General features: G+C 44.7%; 1 protein-coding gene across 27 annotated transcripts in view; it reads left to right on the top strand.

Moving 5' to 3' along the window:
• Nucleotides 1–17,308, top strand: part of PARD3 (par-3 family cell polarity regulator) — an 814,705-nt gene that overhangs the window by 639,072 nt on the left and 158,325 nt on the right. The window contains exon 23 of one of the 27 annotated variants that reach the window (XM_036350627.1): nucleotides 6,581–6,928. The exons of 25 other annotated variants lie outside the window; for them this stretch is intronic. In XM_036350627.1, coding sequence (XP_036206520.1) covers nucleotides 6,581–6,644 — 64 coding nt within the window. In that variant the 3' untranslated portion in view covers nucleotides 6,645–6,928. Of the gene's footprint in view, nucleotides 1–6,496; nucleotides 6,525–6,580; nucleotides 6,929–17,308 lie in introns of those variants that run through there. One more of the 27 variants, XM_036350649.1, reaches the window with a different exon arrangement.

The raw sequence follows: 17,308 nt of genomic DNA on the forward strand, positions 1-17,308 counted from the left end.
GTTGTTCCTTTCAATATACGTCGCATCTTCACACCTACCACCCACCTACATCTGCACCTGGGCTACATCTTTCCCTGCTTCAGAACCAGCTCTGTGAACACTGCCAGATTTCAGCCCTATTCCTGCCTCTCAGCCCTTCCTTTAGCCTGTGCCTCTCTGCTGACACTTCCACATAGCTGGTAAACATGATAATATCTTTATCATGTTAAGAAAATCCTTTTTTATCCTCTATTTTCCTCCAATTTTTCCTCTTCATTTATAATCCAAACTTCTTGAAAGATTAATCTAGATTTGATATTGACTGCTGCATTGCTGCATCTTCTTTCCCACATCTTGTTTACTCTGGTAGGCAGAATGATAGTTCCCCAGAGATGCCCACACCTTTATCACTGGAATTGTGAATGTGTTACTTTGTATAGCAAAAAGGACATTGCAGATCTGATTAAGTTAAAGATCTTAAAATGGGGAGATTTTCCTGGAATATCCAGATGGGACCATTGGAATCTTTGTAAGTGAATAAGGGGCCAGGAGAGTCAAAGTCAGAGAGGGTTTGGAGATGCAAGTTAGCTGCTAGCTTTGAGACAAGGATGCAAGTGGATTCTAGAAATTGGAAAAGGCCTGGCTCCCCAGAGCCTGCAGAAGGAACTCAGCACTGCCCACACTTTGATTGGTCCTAGAGAAACCCATTTTAGACTTCAATCTCCAGAACTATCCTATATAATAAAAGGCTAATATGCAAATAGACCGAATGGTGGAACAAACAAACAACCAGTTGCTATGACATGCACTCACCAGGGGGTGTGTGCAGAACATGGCGGGCATCAGCAGCAGGTGGCAGAGCACGGAACATGGTGGGCATCGGCTGTGGTGGAATGATAGAGCAGATAAGCAGGGGCGCCAGACCAAGGCAGGGCACCAGTGTCATTGGGCCAAGCCTCTGGTGGTTACTGAAAATTTTTTGCTCTCATGTACCATGGTCCCGCCCAGCACTCACACCTGCTGCCAGCACCGGCCCCACTCCGACCGGCTGCCAGTGCCAGAGCTGCTGCTCACACTCACTGCCGGTGCCCGGCGCTGGCCCCGATTGCTCAGAGCCATCAGCGGGTGCAAGCGGCAGCTGCTGGCACCAATCACCCCTCAGGGCTTCTCCACCTCCCCCTGCTCCTGAGAAGTGATTGGGGCCTGCAGCCACCTCTCGCACCTGCAGCTGGTGCTGGAGCCGCTGCTTGCACCCAGTGCTGGTACTGGCCCCAATCACCCCAAGCTGTCAGCAGGTGTGAGCGGGACAGGTGCCATCCGCACGTGGGAGCAGTGGCAGGAGCTGGGCTGCAGGAAGACAGGGGACCAGTGGCCATGGGGGTAGGGGCCTGGCAGGGGTATGGAAGATGGGCCAAGACCCGCCCTGTGCTCACCGCAGCCTCGTGGCCCACAGTTCCTTTCAAGGTGCACGAATTCATGCACTGGGCCCCTTGTAATATAATAAATGTGTATTATCATAAGGCACTAGTTTGTGGGAGCTGGTTATAGCAGTTAGTTTCCTAATGCCCCCTTAATTCCTAATTCAGTAAGCACTGCCATTCTTTTCATTTCAGATCTCTCTTTGGCATTCTTGAAACTGTTCTCTTAGCTTCCATGGGTGCTACTGCCCTCTCTTGCTTCTGCCTTCCATTCTGATTATTGCTTAACCATTTCTTTAAAATTCTCTTCCACTTGACCCCTAATGTTGAATTCCCTAGGAAAATAGCTGCATACTACTGCTATACCCTAGGTCTGTGGTCGGCAAACTGTGGCTTGCGAGCCACATGCCACTCTTTGGCCCCTTGAGTGTGGGTCTTCCACAAAATACCACATGCGGGCACGCACGTACAGTGCGATTGAAACTTTGTGGCCCATGCTCAGAAGACGGTATTTTGTGGAAGAGCCGGTATTTGTGGGAGAGCCACGCTCAGGGGGCCAAAGAGCCACATGTGGCTTGTGAGCTGCAGTTTGCAGAGCCGCAGTTTGTCGACCACTGCCCTAAGTGTTCTTTTGGGTTGGTTTAGCTACCAGGTGGCACTGATACTATCCTAGCCCTCTCCTTGAAGCCCCAGGTTCCTGGAGCTAAGGACCAGCTGGGAAAGTGTGCTTCCTGTGTCTCTCAGGCACCTGAATGCCTAAACCAAACTTAATTCAAAGCCAGAGTCATCATTTTCTTTCCAAACCTCCTGTAGTTTTATGAGCCTAATGTCAGAGAATGCTATCACCACCTACACATCTGCTCAAGCCATAAGCCTTTCTTTGCATCCGGCTTTCCCCCTCCCCCCCACAGGATCAGTCAGTGACAAGGCTTACCAATTTTACATTCTAAATCACTCCAAATCTTTTCTCTCCTTCATACCACCACACATGGATACTGGCAGTAGTCTCCTAATTTTCCTCCCTGCCTTTATCCCTGCTCTCCTCAAATCCCTACTTCACCCAATAGCTGAAACTTTCTATCTAAAATAGAAATATAACATCTCATTCCCTAGTTTTAAATTACCCTATGGTAGTTTATTGTCTCCACGATGCAGTCTAAGCCCTCAGCATGGTGTTTGTGGGCTCTAAGACCCCCCCCTTTCAGAATCAGCCCTAATTATATCAGACTACGTCATATTGATTCATGTCGTACTTTTCTAATAAAAGCTCAGTTTTAAAGGGTAAATCTATACATGTGTGAATTAAATGGCCCTGGTGTTATATGTTCTGCAAATGTTAAATCTTGGTGAGTAAAAACAAGTAATCACCATTCATTAAGCTATTCTAATATAGTTAGAGATGCATCAGTGAAATTAAAGGCTGAGGTGACATAAGCAACCCAACAAATGAAATCTTAAAAGTAATGACACCATTAATAAGGTCATGGATAATTGTAAAGCCTTCTTGTTTAATTCTTTTTGTTGATTAACATTGCCTAAAACCACAATTTGTTTGTAGAAGAAATGTGTAATGGGGTTGTTTTTTTTATATATTTATTTTAACCTTAGGGAAAGTTTAAATGTTCTGTAGAAATATGAGAATAACAGCAAACTACTTTAGACCTTGATAGCAGTCATCAGGCAAATAGTCTTCCAGCAGAGAGTTTTAGTTTTTGTTTTAGAGTCTTTTCCTCTTCAGGGCACTGAACTTTTGGGTATTTGATAATGAGCTGACCACACTGTGATCAAAGTCTCCTTGAGCTGCTTGGTATTTCATTTGACTTTAGCCTCTAACAGACATGCCAAGATCCTGCTTATCTGAAGCTTGGCATAATAACTCATCTTATTATCTGACCCAACCACCTGGTTCTTCCATTACACAGGCCAAACCCATAGATTCAAGTACCAATCTTACTGGTATAGTGGTCTTAGGTTGGTGTTATTTTCTTTCTTACTCCTGCACAAGGATGAAATATCAATCAAGTACAAATTTAAATTCCTGAGGATTTATGTGAAGCCCCGTTGTGAGATGTATTTTCAACTTCTTGGGAGACTTTGTCAAGATTTGAATCTAAAGTCCATTTTTATTTTTATTTTGTTAATCCCCACCCGAGGATATTTTTTCCATTGATTTTTATAGAGAATGGAAGAGGGGGAGGGGGAGAGAGAGAAAGAGAGAAAGATAGATGAATATATATCAATGTGAGAGATTCACATCAATTGGTAGCCTCCTGCTTGAGCCCTGACCAGGGCATTGGATCAAACCTGCAACCCAGGTATGTGCCCTTGACTGCGAATCAAACCCATGACCCTTCATTCCTCAGGCCGTTTGTTTGTTTTAAATATTTTTATTGATTTCAGAGAGAAAGGTAGAGGGAGAGGGAGATAGAAACATCAATGTTGAGAGAGAATCGTTGATGTGCTGCCTCCTGCATGTCCCCTACTGGGGATCAAGCCCACAACCCGGGCATGTGCCCTGACCAGGAATCGAACTGTGACCTCCTGGTTCATAGGTTGACGCTCAACCACTGAGCCATGCCGGTCGTGCTCACAAGTATTTTTAATTTTCAGTACCAATTTATGCCTTTCCTTATTAGTTCTACCCAATAAACTATATAGGGGTTATATTGTGGAATCCTTAGGAATGCAGAGTTTTAAAAATATATGTTCTCAAAATACTTTGGGGCCAGATAATTGTCTCCAAGATGATTCCTTTGGCAAGGGGCAGGGTAGGTGGCTAGCTCTTTGAGCTTAACTGTTTTACAAATTAATTTACTACAGTGACTAACTGGGAGGGAGGAAGAAGGGATGACTGTCACCATTTTCCTTGCAGGAGCTAGGGTGGGCTTATTGGAGACTGGTTGGGCTTTGCCTAGTGATTGCCCAGTGTCCCTCCTTGGAAGGGAAATGATTGGGAGGAGTATGACAGGATGGGATGCTGACAGCTTCTTGGGGCTCTGGGTGCTAGCTGAGGCCTTTGGTGGTGGCTCTGCTTTCCTGAGAGCTGCTGTGTGTGAAGCAGCAACTGTCAAGCCTCTCCAGTCACCGGGCATCACCATTCAGTGGGATCCTGAGCCTCTTAGCCCTGCTGAAGCTTTGGAGGAGCTGGGCAACGGGGCAATGGTTTTGGACTCTGCTGGGAGACACCCCCAATTCTTTTGCACTTTCATGTTGTTTAGGTTCAAAATTTGAAATTGTCTTAAGGGTGTCACTACCTTCTTTTTCACTTTACCTTTTGTATGAGTCTCTAATTAAAGGAAAGCCAAAAGGGTGGGAAAATCATTTCTTCAGGTTCCCCAAAGCTAGTAAGAATGAATATAAATTCATTGTAAAGCTTAGGTAATATTTTTGTAGGTCTCAACATTAACTTAAACTATTGGAAATACTAGCCATTTCAGGAGTATTCAGTAAGTTCATTTGCTTTGGCAACCAGGCTGAGTAAAGAGATAGAAGCTTATAGATTCAAGGTTTGTTAAATCGGGTATTCCAAGTGTCAAATTGAGTTATTAAGAGAATTAGGAGGCCAGGAGGTTTGTGTTGTGCTTGCAAAACTCGGAGAAAAACTGAATGATGTTGGATTTAGTGTCTTTGGCATTTCAGGTGGTTAAGAAATGGCCAAAGGGGTAAATCAAAAGGAATTTAAAAATAGCCCTGTAAGTGAGGATAATTAAAATGTTTTGATTGACCATTGAGATTTTAATGGTACCTTATTTCTTGGTGGGGCATGGGGGGCAGGTTGATCCTAATCAAAGTTTACTTGCATTATTGGTGCCCAAACGCCATTTGAAGGAAATGGGACTTTTGCGTTTTGTTTGAATACATGTTACTTAGGCGTTTAAATGAGTTATTTTTTATGCCCTTATAAAAATAAAAAAATGTGACTCAAAATTGGATTAGGTTACTTGTAACTGAAGGAATTGGCTCATTTAAAACAGTCTCATACACAATCGATAGGTTCCTTTTGTCATACGGGAGTACAATATAAGAGCTCGGATAAAAAACAGTGTTTCTCTTTTATTTATTTTTTAAGTGTTTTAATTTATACTTTCTGTATCTTCCGGGTGTTATATCTGTATTTGGTAATCAGAAAAGTTATTAAGCCCATAGCTCAGTTGGTTAGAGCATCCTCCTCATACTCCATTATTGTGGATTTGATTCTGGTCAGGGTACATACAGGAAGTAACCAATGAGTGCATAAGTAAGTGGAACAAAAAATTGATGTTTAAAAAATGTTATTAAAAGAATCATAATATTTTTAAAAAATAAAATAAATTTACAATAATTTTAAAAGTTAAACAGATATCATTGGGTAAAAAAAAAAAAAAAAATAACCTTGGCCTGAATTTGTGCTGCTTTATCTCCCTTGTATTAACTGAAATCTTGTTTACCTCCCCAAGAGGCCCACCTGGCTCAGCCTCAGGTGATATGAACCTTCCCAAGGTAGAGCCCGACTGAGCCTGTAACAACCAAAGAGCAATAGGCCACAGAATACTAGTACAGCTCATAACGAAACCCTGGCTATCCTCATGAAATGGAAAATATTACCTTAATAAACTGGACCTGAATCAGTCACTTAGAGTAGTAAAGTAAAATTTTAACTCCAAGTTTGCTTTAAATTCTAGTGTCACTTTGAATTCTTAAAGAAGTTTGCAAGAGAGGGTGGGTGGCATGCAAATGGAATTGGGGAATGCTGGGGAACATAGGCTATCAGTGGAACAAGTTGTGGACTACACAACTCTAGGGATTTCCATAGAACTACTAATTATTATGAATTTGGACAGTTATGGTGATTTTTGTGTTGGATGGAAGTCGGTGAAGGTTTTCTTTAAATTTCACCAAGTCATTGTGTGGTCTGTGGGGGAAAGAAGGAGGACCTAGATAAGTGACTTAAATTCTATATACTTATAATTCAGGCACAGAAGACCTTTTTTGTTTGTTTGTTTGTTTTTGCAAGCCGCAGTTGCAAAATTTTTAAAAAGCACCTGCTTTGTAACAAAATAAAGCTGAGGATACTTATTTCTAATTATTCTCTTTTTCTTCCATTTCCTTCTTTTCTACAGTTTGTATATTTAAGCTTTGTGAAATAACCAAAGGCTTAAACTCTTTCAACAAGGCCAAAGTTCTTGTGCATGTTTGTATTCTAGCCTCTGTGACTGTCCTGGGAGGTATTCGGCGGCTGCTGCGGAAGGTGTCTGGGTCACAGAATGAACAAGATCTGACTCACCTCCCAAGTTCCACTCACTTGGTGCCACATGACAGATCACATGCAATATATTGTACAAAGAATAATAGGAATGAAATAGGATTCTGAGAATATTGACTCAGAGAAGAAGGGGCTTCTAAGAGGTACTGTGCTTGAGCTAAAAGGGTCAGAGCTGTGTTTTGTATACTATATATAATATGCCTAGTTTTTGACTTGAACTCACAGTATAGTTTAATTAAGGTGCTGGATTTATGTACTGCTGGTGAATATTAAATTATGGTGAACACTTTACTCTGTAAATTCCTTAATACCTCCAGCCCCTAAAAGTCATTGGCAGAACTGGTATGACTTTTCTTGAGTGTCTGATATTTTGAAAAGTTTTATGGGATTTCAGCAAGTAAGGCATGCTCAGCCTCTGAAGCTCTTGGTGTCTTGAACCCTCAAGCAAGTGGGGCAGACACAAGGAGATGCTACAACCCCATTATGTAGCATCTGGTTTGGGCTGGGGGGTACCGTGTGTCCAGGATTCAGGTGCCATAAGTGACAGCTGTAGTTGGTGATACTGTCTTTATGGATCAGTTCCAAAGTAGGGATGTGAGAATATTAATGTCTTTAATATGGTATCACTTTAAGCATTTGAGGAATTTAAAATTCTTGTTTTGGGTATTCATGACTATAAATGACATGCGAATTGCAGCATTGCTAGGGCCTGCAGGCTTCCCTGGAGCACAGAGGGAGAGGGAACTACATGAGTCACTGGCAGTTATCAGTTGAGCATCTGCTAGACACAAACTACTCACCAAGCCAGTTCAGAAACCTTGGTGGAACTCATAAAGTCATGATTTAGTCAACCTCTTCTTTCTAATGTTAATTCTAAAGAATCTCATTTGCTTCTGGGAGAGTCCCATTAATCTTCTTTGTAATGGGTGAATTCAAAGAGCACCATCCTATTTTCTTTTAAAGTCAGAACATCTGAATTGTGTTGGTTGTTATAGAAGAGAGCTTTTATATTAGATCAAGGCAAACTGGTTGTAGGTGTAGTGTGGCCCTTGCTGACTGAGTGGCTTTACACTGTCCAATAATCCTGGCATACTTATAGTTGACACAGTATGTTGGTTGACTTTCAAAGGGCAGGCAGTGCCCTGATTGTTTACTATTATTGTGTGAGGGTATTACTTCCCCACTTTTATATCTGGATAAATCTTGTAACAAGAATATGGCCTGCTGGAGGATTCAAGACACCAAGAGCTCTAGAAGCTGAGCGTGCCTTACTTGCTGAAATCCCATAAAACTTTCCAATATACATCCTGATTTTCAAAAAAGAAGATGCTAAGGAGTGCAGTAACTATAGGACCATTGCTCTAGTTTCCCACACAAGTGAAGTGATGCTTGAAGTGATGCAACAAAGGCTTCTGCCTTAGAGAGAGCCAGAAATGCTGGACAGTCAAGCTGCATTCAGAGAAGGAAAAAGCACTTGAGATCTAATTGTGAGCATTCACTGGATAATGGAGTGCTGCAAAGACTCTCAGAAAAAGGTTAGTCTATGCTTTGTAGACTACAGTAAAGCCTTTGACTATGACCATCATGAAAAGTTCTGGGCTGCTCTGAAAGCAATGGGCATGCCTCAGCACTTGATTGTCCTAATGTGTAACCTGTACTGTGGACAGGAAGTTGCTGTCACAGAATATGGAAACAGAATGGTTTCCTATAGGCAAAGGTGTCAGGCAAGGGTGCATTTTATCTCCCTATCTGTTTACCTGTACACAGACCATATCATAGGAAAAACTAGGCTAGACTCAGAGAAAGGAGGAGTGAAAATTGGTGGAATAGCAATAATTTAAGATATGAGATGACATCATCTTACTTGTGGAAAGTAAGTGATTTGAAACTTCTGATGAAAATGAAAGAAGAAAGTGCCAAAGCAGGGCTGCATTTGAACATGAAAAAGAGAAAAATCATGACTACAGAAGAAATACACCCTTTAACCCAGACAGTGAAGATATTGACATTGTTAAAGATTTTACCTTGGCTCAGTCATCAATGTCAGTGGAGACTGCAGCCAAGAAATGAAAAGAAGGCTGAGACTTGGAAAGGCAGTAAATGAAGAATTAGGAAAGATCACCAAGAGCAAAGATGTGTTATTAGAAACCAAGACTAAGATCATCCACCCTCCTATTTCTAATTACTGCGTACAGATGTGAAAGCTGGCAGTAAAGAAGGCTGAGAGGGAAAAAATGGATTCACTTGAAATATGTTGTTGGAGGGTAGTTCTGTGGATACTAGAAAGACAAACAAGTGGGTCCTAGAGCAAATTAAGTCTGAAACATCTCTGGAGGCAAAAATGACAAAAATGGAACTGTCCTACTTCAGGCATTTCCTGAGAAGGTTCTTTGGGACAGATGGTGATACTGGGGGGAAAAAATAGAAGGCAGCAGGAAAAGAGGAAGAACAAATATGAGATGGATTCAATCCATAAAAGAAGCCACAGGCATGATTCTACAGGAGCTGATCAGGGCTGCTGAGATAAGACATTGTGGATGTCACTCATTCATAGAGTCTCCGGGAATCAGAGCTGACTAAACAGCATGTGCATCACACACACAGGAGGGAGGGAGGGAGGGAGGGAGGGAGAGAGAGAGAGAGAGAGAGAGAGAGAGAGAGAGAGAGAGAGAGAGAGATTTTGAAAATGTTTAAAAGTAAAGTCACAATGCCAGTACAATTCACATGTATGTACAAATGGGTTGGATGAGATTGCATTCCTAAGAGATAGAAACTGTGGTAAAAAGTAGCAAAGTTTCCTGTAGGCACTGGTGATAAGCTCCACCATCAAGGGAGAACTTGGGCCTGAGACAGATACAAGCCAGGGCTCTGCCAGTTTCCTATCACAGGACAGGTATGTGGAGTCAGGTGTCTCTTATTTTTACAAACTGAGGCCCTTCTTTAGTGCGTTCAGGGCTCTGGGCCATGCTTGCCCATGGCCACCAGGGTGACTTTTCTTATGTGGGCTTCCTGCTTTCCCCTTCTCTACCAACAGTGGGAAGGAGGGCAGCAGAGAAGATGGTTGGTTAGGGAGAGGAAGATGGGCCCGGTGGCAAGTTGGTTTGCATTCCAAGCAAATTCTGGGCCAACCATTGCAGGAGCCTCAGCCCTTAGGAGGGAGAGTCACAATGCTTCTAGGTGGAATGCCATGCTGTCTGGAGCACTCACCTTGGAAGAGCCCAGCTGCCTCTGAGGGGACCTGGCTTTGTCCTCACAGCAGCTGTGGGGGAGGGTGGTGCAGGCAATGCCACCAGCAGTGACTAAAGCTAATTGATATGAGGAAATACAAATAATTTAAAATCTCAACTTTGCCTTCCTTCTCCTTGAACTCTCTAACTGCCTTTCCTGCTGTTTCTTACTAGTGCTTATGATGTGATGGTGTGGCATCTTCACACTTTAAAGTTTCGTTTGCCAGTCATCTCCAACAACTAGAAGGAAGTTCCATTTTAATGTAGGACTTTTTGTCTCTCATCCATAGCTATATTCCAGAGCCTGACACATAGGTATTCAATTATGTTAATTATATGAACAAATGTGTAAATCCAAGTCTTCATCAGCATAGCAAACACCATTTATGGAGTGTAGTATATGATAAAGAAAAATGGAAGCTGTATTTATTTATTTTTTATTTTTTTTAAATAAATCTGTATTGTTCAGATTATTACAGTTGTTACTCTTTTTTCCCCCCATAGCTCCCCTCCACCCGGTACCTAGCCCATGCCCTTACCCCCCGCCCCCCACTGTCCTCATCCATAGGTGTACGATTTTTGTCCAGTCTCTTCCCGAACCCTCCACACCCCCTTCCCCCTGAGAATTGTCAGTCCACTCCCTTTCTATGCCCCTGATTCTATTATATTCACCAGATTTTTTATTCACTTGATTTTTAGATTCACTTGTTGATAGATATGTATTTGTTGTCACTTTGTAGTTCATAATTTTTATCTTTACCTTTTTCCTCTTCTTCCTCTTCTTAAAGAATACCCTTCAGCATTCATAAAATACTGGTTTGGTGGTGATGAACTCCTTTAGCTTTTCCTTTTATTTGTGAAGCTCTTTATCTGACCTTCAATTCTAAATGATAGCTTTGCTGGGTAGAGTAATCTTAGTTGTAGGTTCTTGCTATTCATCACTTTGAATATTTCTTGCCACTCGCTTCTGGCCTGCATAGTTTCTGTTGAGAAATCAGCTGACAATTGTATGGGTACTCCCTTGTAGGAAACTAACTGTTTTTCTCTTGGTGCTTTTAATATTCTCTTTTTGTCTTTTGCCCTTGGCATTTTAATTATGATGTGTCTTGGTGTGGTCCTCTTTGGATTCCTCTTGTTTGGGGTTCTCTGCGCTTCCTGGATTTGTAAGTCTATTTCTTTCACCAGGTAGGGGAAGTTTTCTGTCATTATTTCTTCAAATAGGTTTTCAATATCTTGCTCTCTCTCTTCTTCTGGCACCCCTATAATTCGGATGTTGGTACACCTGAAGTTGTCCCAGAGGCTCCTTATACTATCTTCATATTTTTGGATTCTTTTTTCTTTTTGCTTTTCTGGTTGGGTGTTTTTTGATTCTTCATATTTCAAATCTTTGACTTGATTCTTGGGATCCTTTAGTCTGCTGTTGGATCTCTGTATATTATTCTTTATTTCAGTCAGTGTATGCTTAATTTCTTATTGGTCCTTTTTCATATCCTTGAGGGTCTCACTATATTTCTCAGAGGTATCTAGAAGATTCTTTGAACTCTATATCCAGTAGTTTGCTTTCCTCCATTTCTTTCATTTGTGACCTGTTTCTTTGTCTCCACATTTTGGCTGCTTCCCTGTGTTGATAGAGTGGCTTTGTGTGGTAGGTGTCTTATAGGGCCCAGTGGCTCAGCCTCCCTAATTACCTGAGGTGGACACTCTTGTTGCACCCCTTTGTGGGCTGTGTGCACACAAAATTGTAGTTTTAGTTAAGCCTTGATTGCTGTTCGTATCACTGGGAGGAATTGACCTCCAGGCCAACTGGCTGTGAGAATCAGCTGTGTCTACAATGGGAGAATTGCTGTGCTGGAGACACCCTTATGGGGCAGGACTTGCTTCAGTGGGGCTTTAGTGCTCACTGAGCCTGCCCCCTGAGTGTGTCTCTTATGGATGTAAAGAGTTGTAATCTGGTATGGTCTCACTCTGACCACTGGGTACACGGGCTCTTGGATCTCCAAGGAGGTGCAAAGTCAGCCACTGCCTGTGGCCACCCAGCAGGAGCTACAGAGAGATCTTCAGATTCCTCCTCTTTGTTGGGGTTTGGAGGTGCCCAGATGAGGCCCAGCTGTGAAGCAATGCAGGCTGCTGTTGAGCCTTGGGGCTTCTTTTGAAAGCTCTGGTGCTCTCTGACCCAGGTGCAGTTTGTTAGATTTTAGATTGCAAAAGGCCAGGCCATTCATATGCAAAAGCCTCTGTGCACTGCTTGGGTGGGATCATAAATTGGGTGGGGCAGGGTTTCAGGGAATCACCAAGGCGGAGCAAACAGCAATGGCTGCCTGTCAGCCCTACCCCGAAGAGGTCCCTGGGTCTCTGTGTCCTGCAGCACCATGCAGGAACAATGATCGCTGCAAGCACTTCTGAGAGAAAGCCGCCCTCATGTTCCAGCCTGATGCCAGACAGTCCAGTTTCTCCCCGTATGAGTCTGGGTCCCCAGAGTCTCGCCCGGAACTGGAGTTCAGAGCAGTCAGGGGCTTGTATCTCCCTCCCAATTGAAAAAGACAACAGTGTACCCAATTGCCAGCCCATTTCCGCACCCCTCCATACCTCCACACTTCCGTACCTCCACACGTCCTCCCAGTCTCAGTGCACTTTTCTCTTTCCTTCTAGTTATATAACTCCACTCAGCGAGCCTTCCCATGGTTCTGGATGATATCTGTTTTGTTTTTTAGTTGTAGTTTTTATGTGGTTGTGCGAGGCAGCAAATTCAGGTGTTTACCTGTGCCACCATCTTGGTTCCTCCCTGGAATCTGTATTTAAGTACAGAGTGCCTGCTTTAGAAAAGAAATGTGGAATTTCAGCAAAATATTGTTAAACATTTTCATTGTTTAAATCCCCTTCGCTTACAGGTCAAGTCCATGATTCTTATAGATTTCTTGAAGTTTATATAATTTTGAGAAAGAGAGAGGGAGAGAGATGTGATAGGGTACCATACAACATGACATGCTAATAGGATGTGATGTAAGTATGGTTAAGAGCACAGGTTCTGGAGCCAGCCTGAGTTCACAGCCCAGCTCTGCCAATAAACCTTCTGTGCTCCACTTTTTGCATCTGTAAATGGGGATAATAGTAGTACTTACTTCATCAGGGTTTATGTAAGGATTAAATGAACAACTACATATAAGTCACTTTGAATACTGTCTTGCATGTAGGGAGAGGCCAGGAGGTATTAGTGGCTGCCATTACTATTATTATTATTATTATTATTATTATTATTATTATTATTATTACTACTAGAGGCCCAGTGCATGAAATTTGTGCACGGGGGTTGGGGGGGAGTGTCCCTCAGCCCAGCCTACACCCTCTCCAATCTGGAACCCCTTGGGGGATATCTGACTGCCGGTTCAGACCCAATCCCACAGGGGCCTGTTTAGGGCCCGATCTCACAATCCAGGACTGCTGGCTCCTAACCACTCCCTTGCCTGCCTGCCTGATTGCCCCCTAACTGCTCCCCTGCTGGCCCAGTCGCCTCCAACTGTGTCCTCTGTAGGCCTGGTCCCCCCCCCAACTGCCTTCCCTTGCAGGCCTGGTCACCCCCAACTGCCCTCCCCTGCTGGCCATCTTGTGACAACATAGGGGTGGCCATCTTGTGATGGCCATCTTGTGACGATGTGGGGGTGGCCATCTTGTGACAACATGGGGACGGTTGACTTGTGATGACGTGGGGCAGCCATCTTGTGATGCGATGGTGTGAGGGTCAATTTGCATATTACCTCTTTATTATATAGGATACCACCACCACCACCGTCATCATCTATATTCTTGAGCTCCAGGACATTTGGAAATTTCAGTTTGCTGCATGTGAATGATATATTTTATATGATGACTAGAGGCCCAGTTTATGAAATTTGTGTATGGGGGGAGGGGTGTCCCTCAGCCCAGCCTGCACCCTCTCCAATCTGGGACCCCTCGAGGGATTTCCAACTGCCCATTTAGGCCCGATACCACCTAAACCAGCAGTCGGACATCCCTCTCACAATCCAGGACTGCTGGCTCCCAATCGCTGACCTGCCTGCCAGCCTGATCACCCCTAACCACTCCCCTGCCAGCCTGATCGATGCCTAGCTGCTCCCCTGCTGGCCTGATTGCCCCTACCTTCCCTCCCCTGCAGGCCTGGTCACCCCCAACTGCTCTCCCCTGCAGGCCTGGTCACCCCCAACTGCCCTCCCCTGCCGGTCTGGTCACCCCCAACTGCCCTCCCCTGTAATCTGCAGGGATTTGATGGAGTGTTTAACTTGAACAGCCATAGATTCGTTTCAGAGCAGGAGACTAAGGTGAATGAGGGCTGTGGCATTAGAGGACGGATGAAGCTGGTGCAGGCCCAGGCTGCAGTCGGTTTTGCCACAGCCTGTGATGCAGCCTGTGCATGTTCCCACCTTGGGAGGAACTATTTGCTGCTTCCCTCTGGGAGGCCTGTGGTGGAATAATGACAATAAAGATAAACTTTAAAAAATGAAAATAAAATACACACAAAAATAAATTGATAGCTCTTTGATATATTGAAATAAAACTACCATGTAATTGTGTAATATCCTATCTAATAAAAGAGAAACATGCAAATTGACCATAACCCCGACACCCTTCCCATCGGCTAATCAGTGAGATATGCAAATTAACTTCCAACCAAGATGGCGGCCGGCAGCCATGCAGCTGAAGCGAACAGGAGGCTTGCTTGCTCCAGTGATGGAGGAAGCCAACGTTCCTAGCCTGCCGCTGCTGGCCTCTGAGCTGCACTCTAAGAAACTATGTTGCAATCATAGAAGCTAAACAAGCTCCAGAGACCTGCTTTCAGCCAGCTTCGGCCTCAGAGCTTAGAGCTGCTGTGATGGCAACAGAGTTTCAATTATAGAAGCCAAACAGACCCAGAAATCTGCTTTCAGCCCTCAGAGCTGGAGCCAGCTCTCAGCTCCAATGACAGCTATAGAAGGTAAATAAATCCCAGAATTAAAAAAAAAAAGAAAAAAAGGAGAGGCTGGGAGCTTAAGTTGCCCTCCAGCCTGAAAATGGCTCTCAGGCCCTCACCCAGACTGGCCAGGCACCCCAGTGGGGACCCCCACCCTGAAGGGGATGTGACCAGCTGAAAACAGCCTTCAGCCCGTCATCTAGGCTGGCCAGGCACCGAAGCGGGACCCCCACCCTGATCGGGACACTTTCAGGGCAAACCAGCCGGCCCCCACCTGTGCACCAGGCCTCTATCCTATACTACAGGCAGGGCGGGACAGTGTGAGCTGCCAACCGGGCCCCATGTGCAGCCCTGGGCATACGCCCCACCCCCAGCCGGGACTCCTGTGTGCCACCTGAGCCCCCAGCCGGGACCCCCGTGCTGCCTAAGCCCCACACTGCTAAGCCCTGCCCCCAGCTGGGACCCTATGACTATTGGAGAGCAGGAAAGTGCCGCTGGGCCTTGGGTCACTGTGGTGATCCGGCCATCAGTAAGTAGAAAAGTGCGGCCTGTAGGCAGCCCCCAGCTGTGCCTGATCCAGGAGCAGGAAAGCAAACCCGGCCTGCGGGCAGCCCCCAGCTGTGCCTTCTCCCTGGTCACCATGAGGATCCGGGAGCAGGAAAGCAAGCCTGGCCTGTGGGCAGCCCCCAGCTGCGCCTTCTCCCTGGTTGCCATGAGAATCTGTGAGCAGGAAAGCAAGCCTGGTCTGCGGGCAGCACCAAACATTCCCTGCTCCCCGGTCGCCATGGTGATCCGGGAGCAGGAAAGCAAGCCTGGCCTGTGGGCAGCCCTAAGCTGGGCCTGCTCCCCAGTTGCCATGGAGACCTGGGGGCAGGAAAGCCGAGCCTGTGAACAGCCCCCAGCTGGGCCTGCTCCCAGGTCGCCATGGCGATCCGGGAGCAGGAAAGCCCGGCTTGTGGGCAGCACCCCCATCCTGGCCATAGCTCAAGGGAGAGTACAACATGCAGTGGAGACCAGGAGCCTGAGAGATCAACACAGAAGGGCTCCTGCTCCAAGCCTCCATGGTGTGGCTGGGGGCAGGCCCCCAGCAGACACACACACACACACACACACACACACACACACACACACAGCCTGCTCTGAGCCTCCAATGTGGCTGGGGGAAGATTCCCAGTGGACACACACACGGACACACACACACACACACACACACACACACACACACACACACGGCAACTGCTTCGAGCCTACATGGCGCAGCTGGGGGTAGGCCCTAGCAGACAGACAGACACACACACACACACACACACACACACACACACACACACACACGGGACGCCTGCTCCAAACCTCTGCTGCCAGACTGTGGCCATCAGTAGGACATCCACTGAGGGCTCCCAGACTGTGAGAGGGACAGGCTGGGCTGAGGGAACCCCCCCCCCCCCCCCGTGCACCAGGCCTCTAGTTAGTATTATAAATGCCTTGTATCCATTATATCAACAAATTTCAACCTTTTTCATCTCATGGCACACATAAACTAATTACCAAAATTCTGCAGCACACCAAAAAATATATTAGCCCTGGCCAGATGACTCATTTGGTTGGAACATTGTCTTGTACACCAAAAGGTTTCAGGATCAGTTCCTGGTTAGGGCACATACTCAGGTTGTGGGTTTGATCCCTGGTCAGGGCACATATTGGAAGCAACCAATCAATGTTTTCTCTCTTACATTGATGTTTCTCTCCCTCCCTTCCTTCCTCTCTCTCTAAAACAGTGGTTCTCAACCTTCCTAATGCCATGACCCTTTAATATAGTTCCTCATGTTGTGGTGACCCCCAACCATAAAATTATTTTTGTTGCTACTTCATAACTGTAATTTTGCTACTGTTATGAATCTGTAATGTAATGTAAATTTACTGTAATGTAAATATCTGATATGCAGGATGTATTTTCATTGTTACAAATTGAACATAATTAAAGCATAGTGAGTAATCACAAAAACAATATATAATTATATATGTGTTTTCCGATGGTCTTAGGTGACCCCTGTGAAAGGGTCGTTTGACCCCCAAAGGGGTCGCGACCCACAGGTTGAGAACCACTGCTCTAAAATCAATAAACATCCTCAGGTGAAGATAAAAACAACAACCATATCCTCAGGTGAGGGTTTGAAATATATAAATTATATATATATGATGATTTTGATTCATTCACACTGGATGGCTATTATTGTGTTGGCTGTTGTCATTTTTAAGTTGGCAATCTAAGGAAAAAGAGGTTAATGCCCCTGACTAAATAGTCTGATATTGCATGTTTTAAAAATTCTTACAGCACACTGGTTGAAAAATCACTGCATTATATGATAATTAATTAAAATAAGGGTCATTGTTAATATATAGTACAGAGTATTATTGATGTTATATTTATGGTAAACAACAAATAGCTCGAGTGGGGTTTTTTTGTTTGTTTTTGTTTTTTTAATTCCCAGCTTGGACATGA

The sequence above is a fragment of the Myotis myotis genome, unplaced genomic scaffold (assembly GCF_014108235.1).
Source record: "Myotis myotis isolate mMyoMyo1 unplaced genomic scaffold, mMyoMyo1.p scaffold_m19_p_1, whole genome shotgun sequence".
NCBI lineage: Eukaryota > Metazoa > Chordata > Mammalia > Chiroptera > Vespertilionidae > Myotis > Myotis myotis.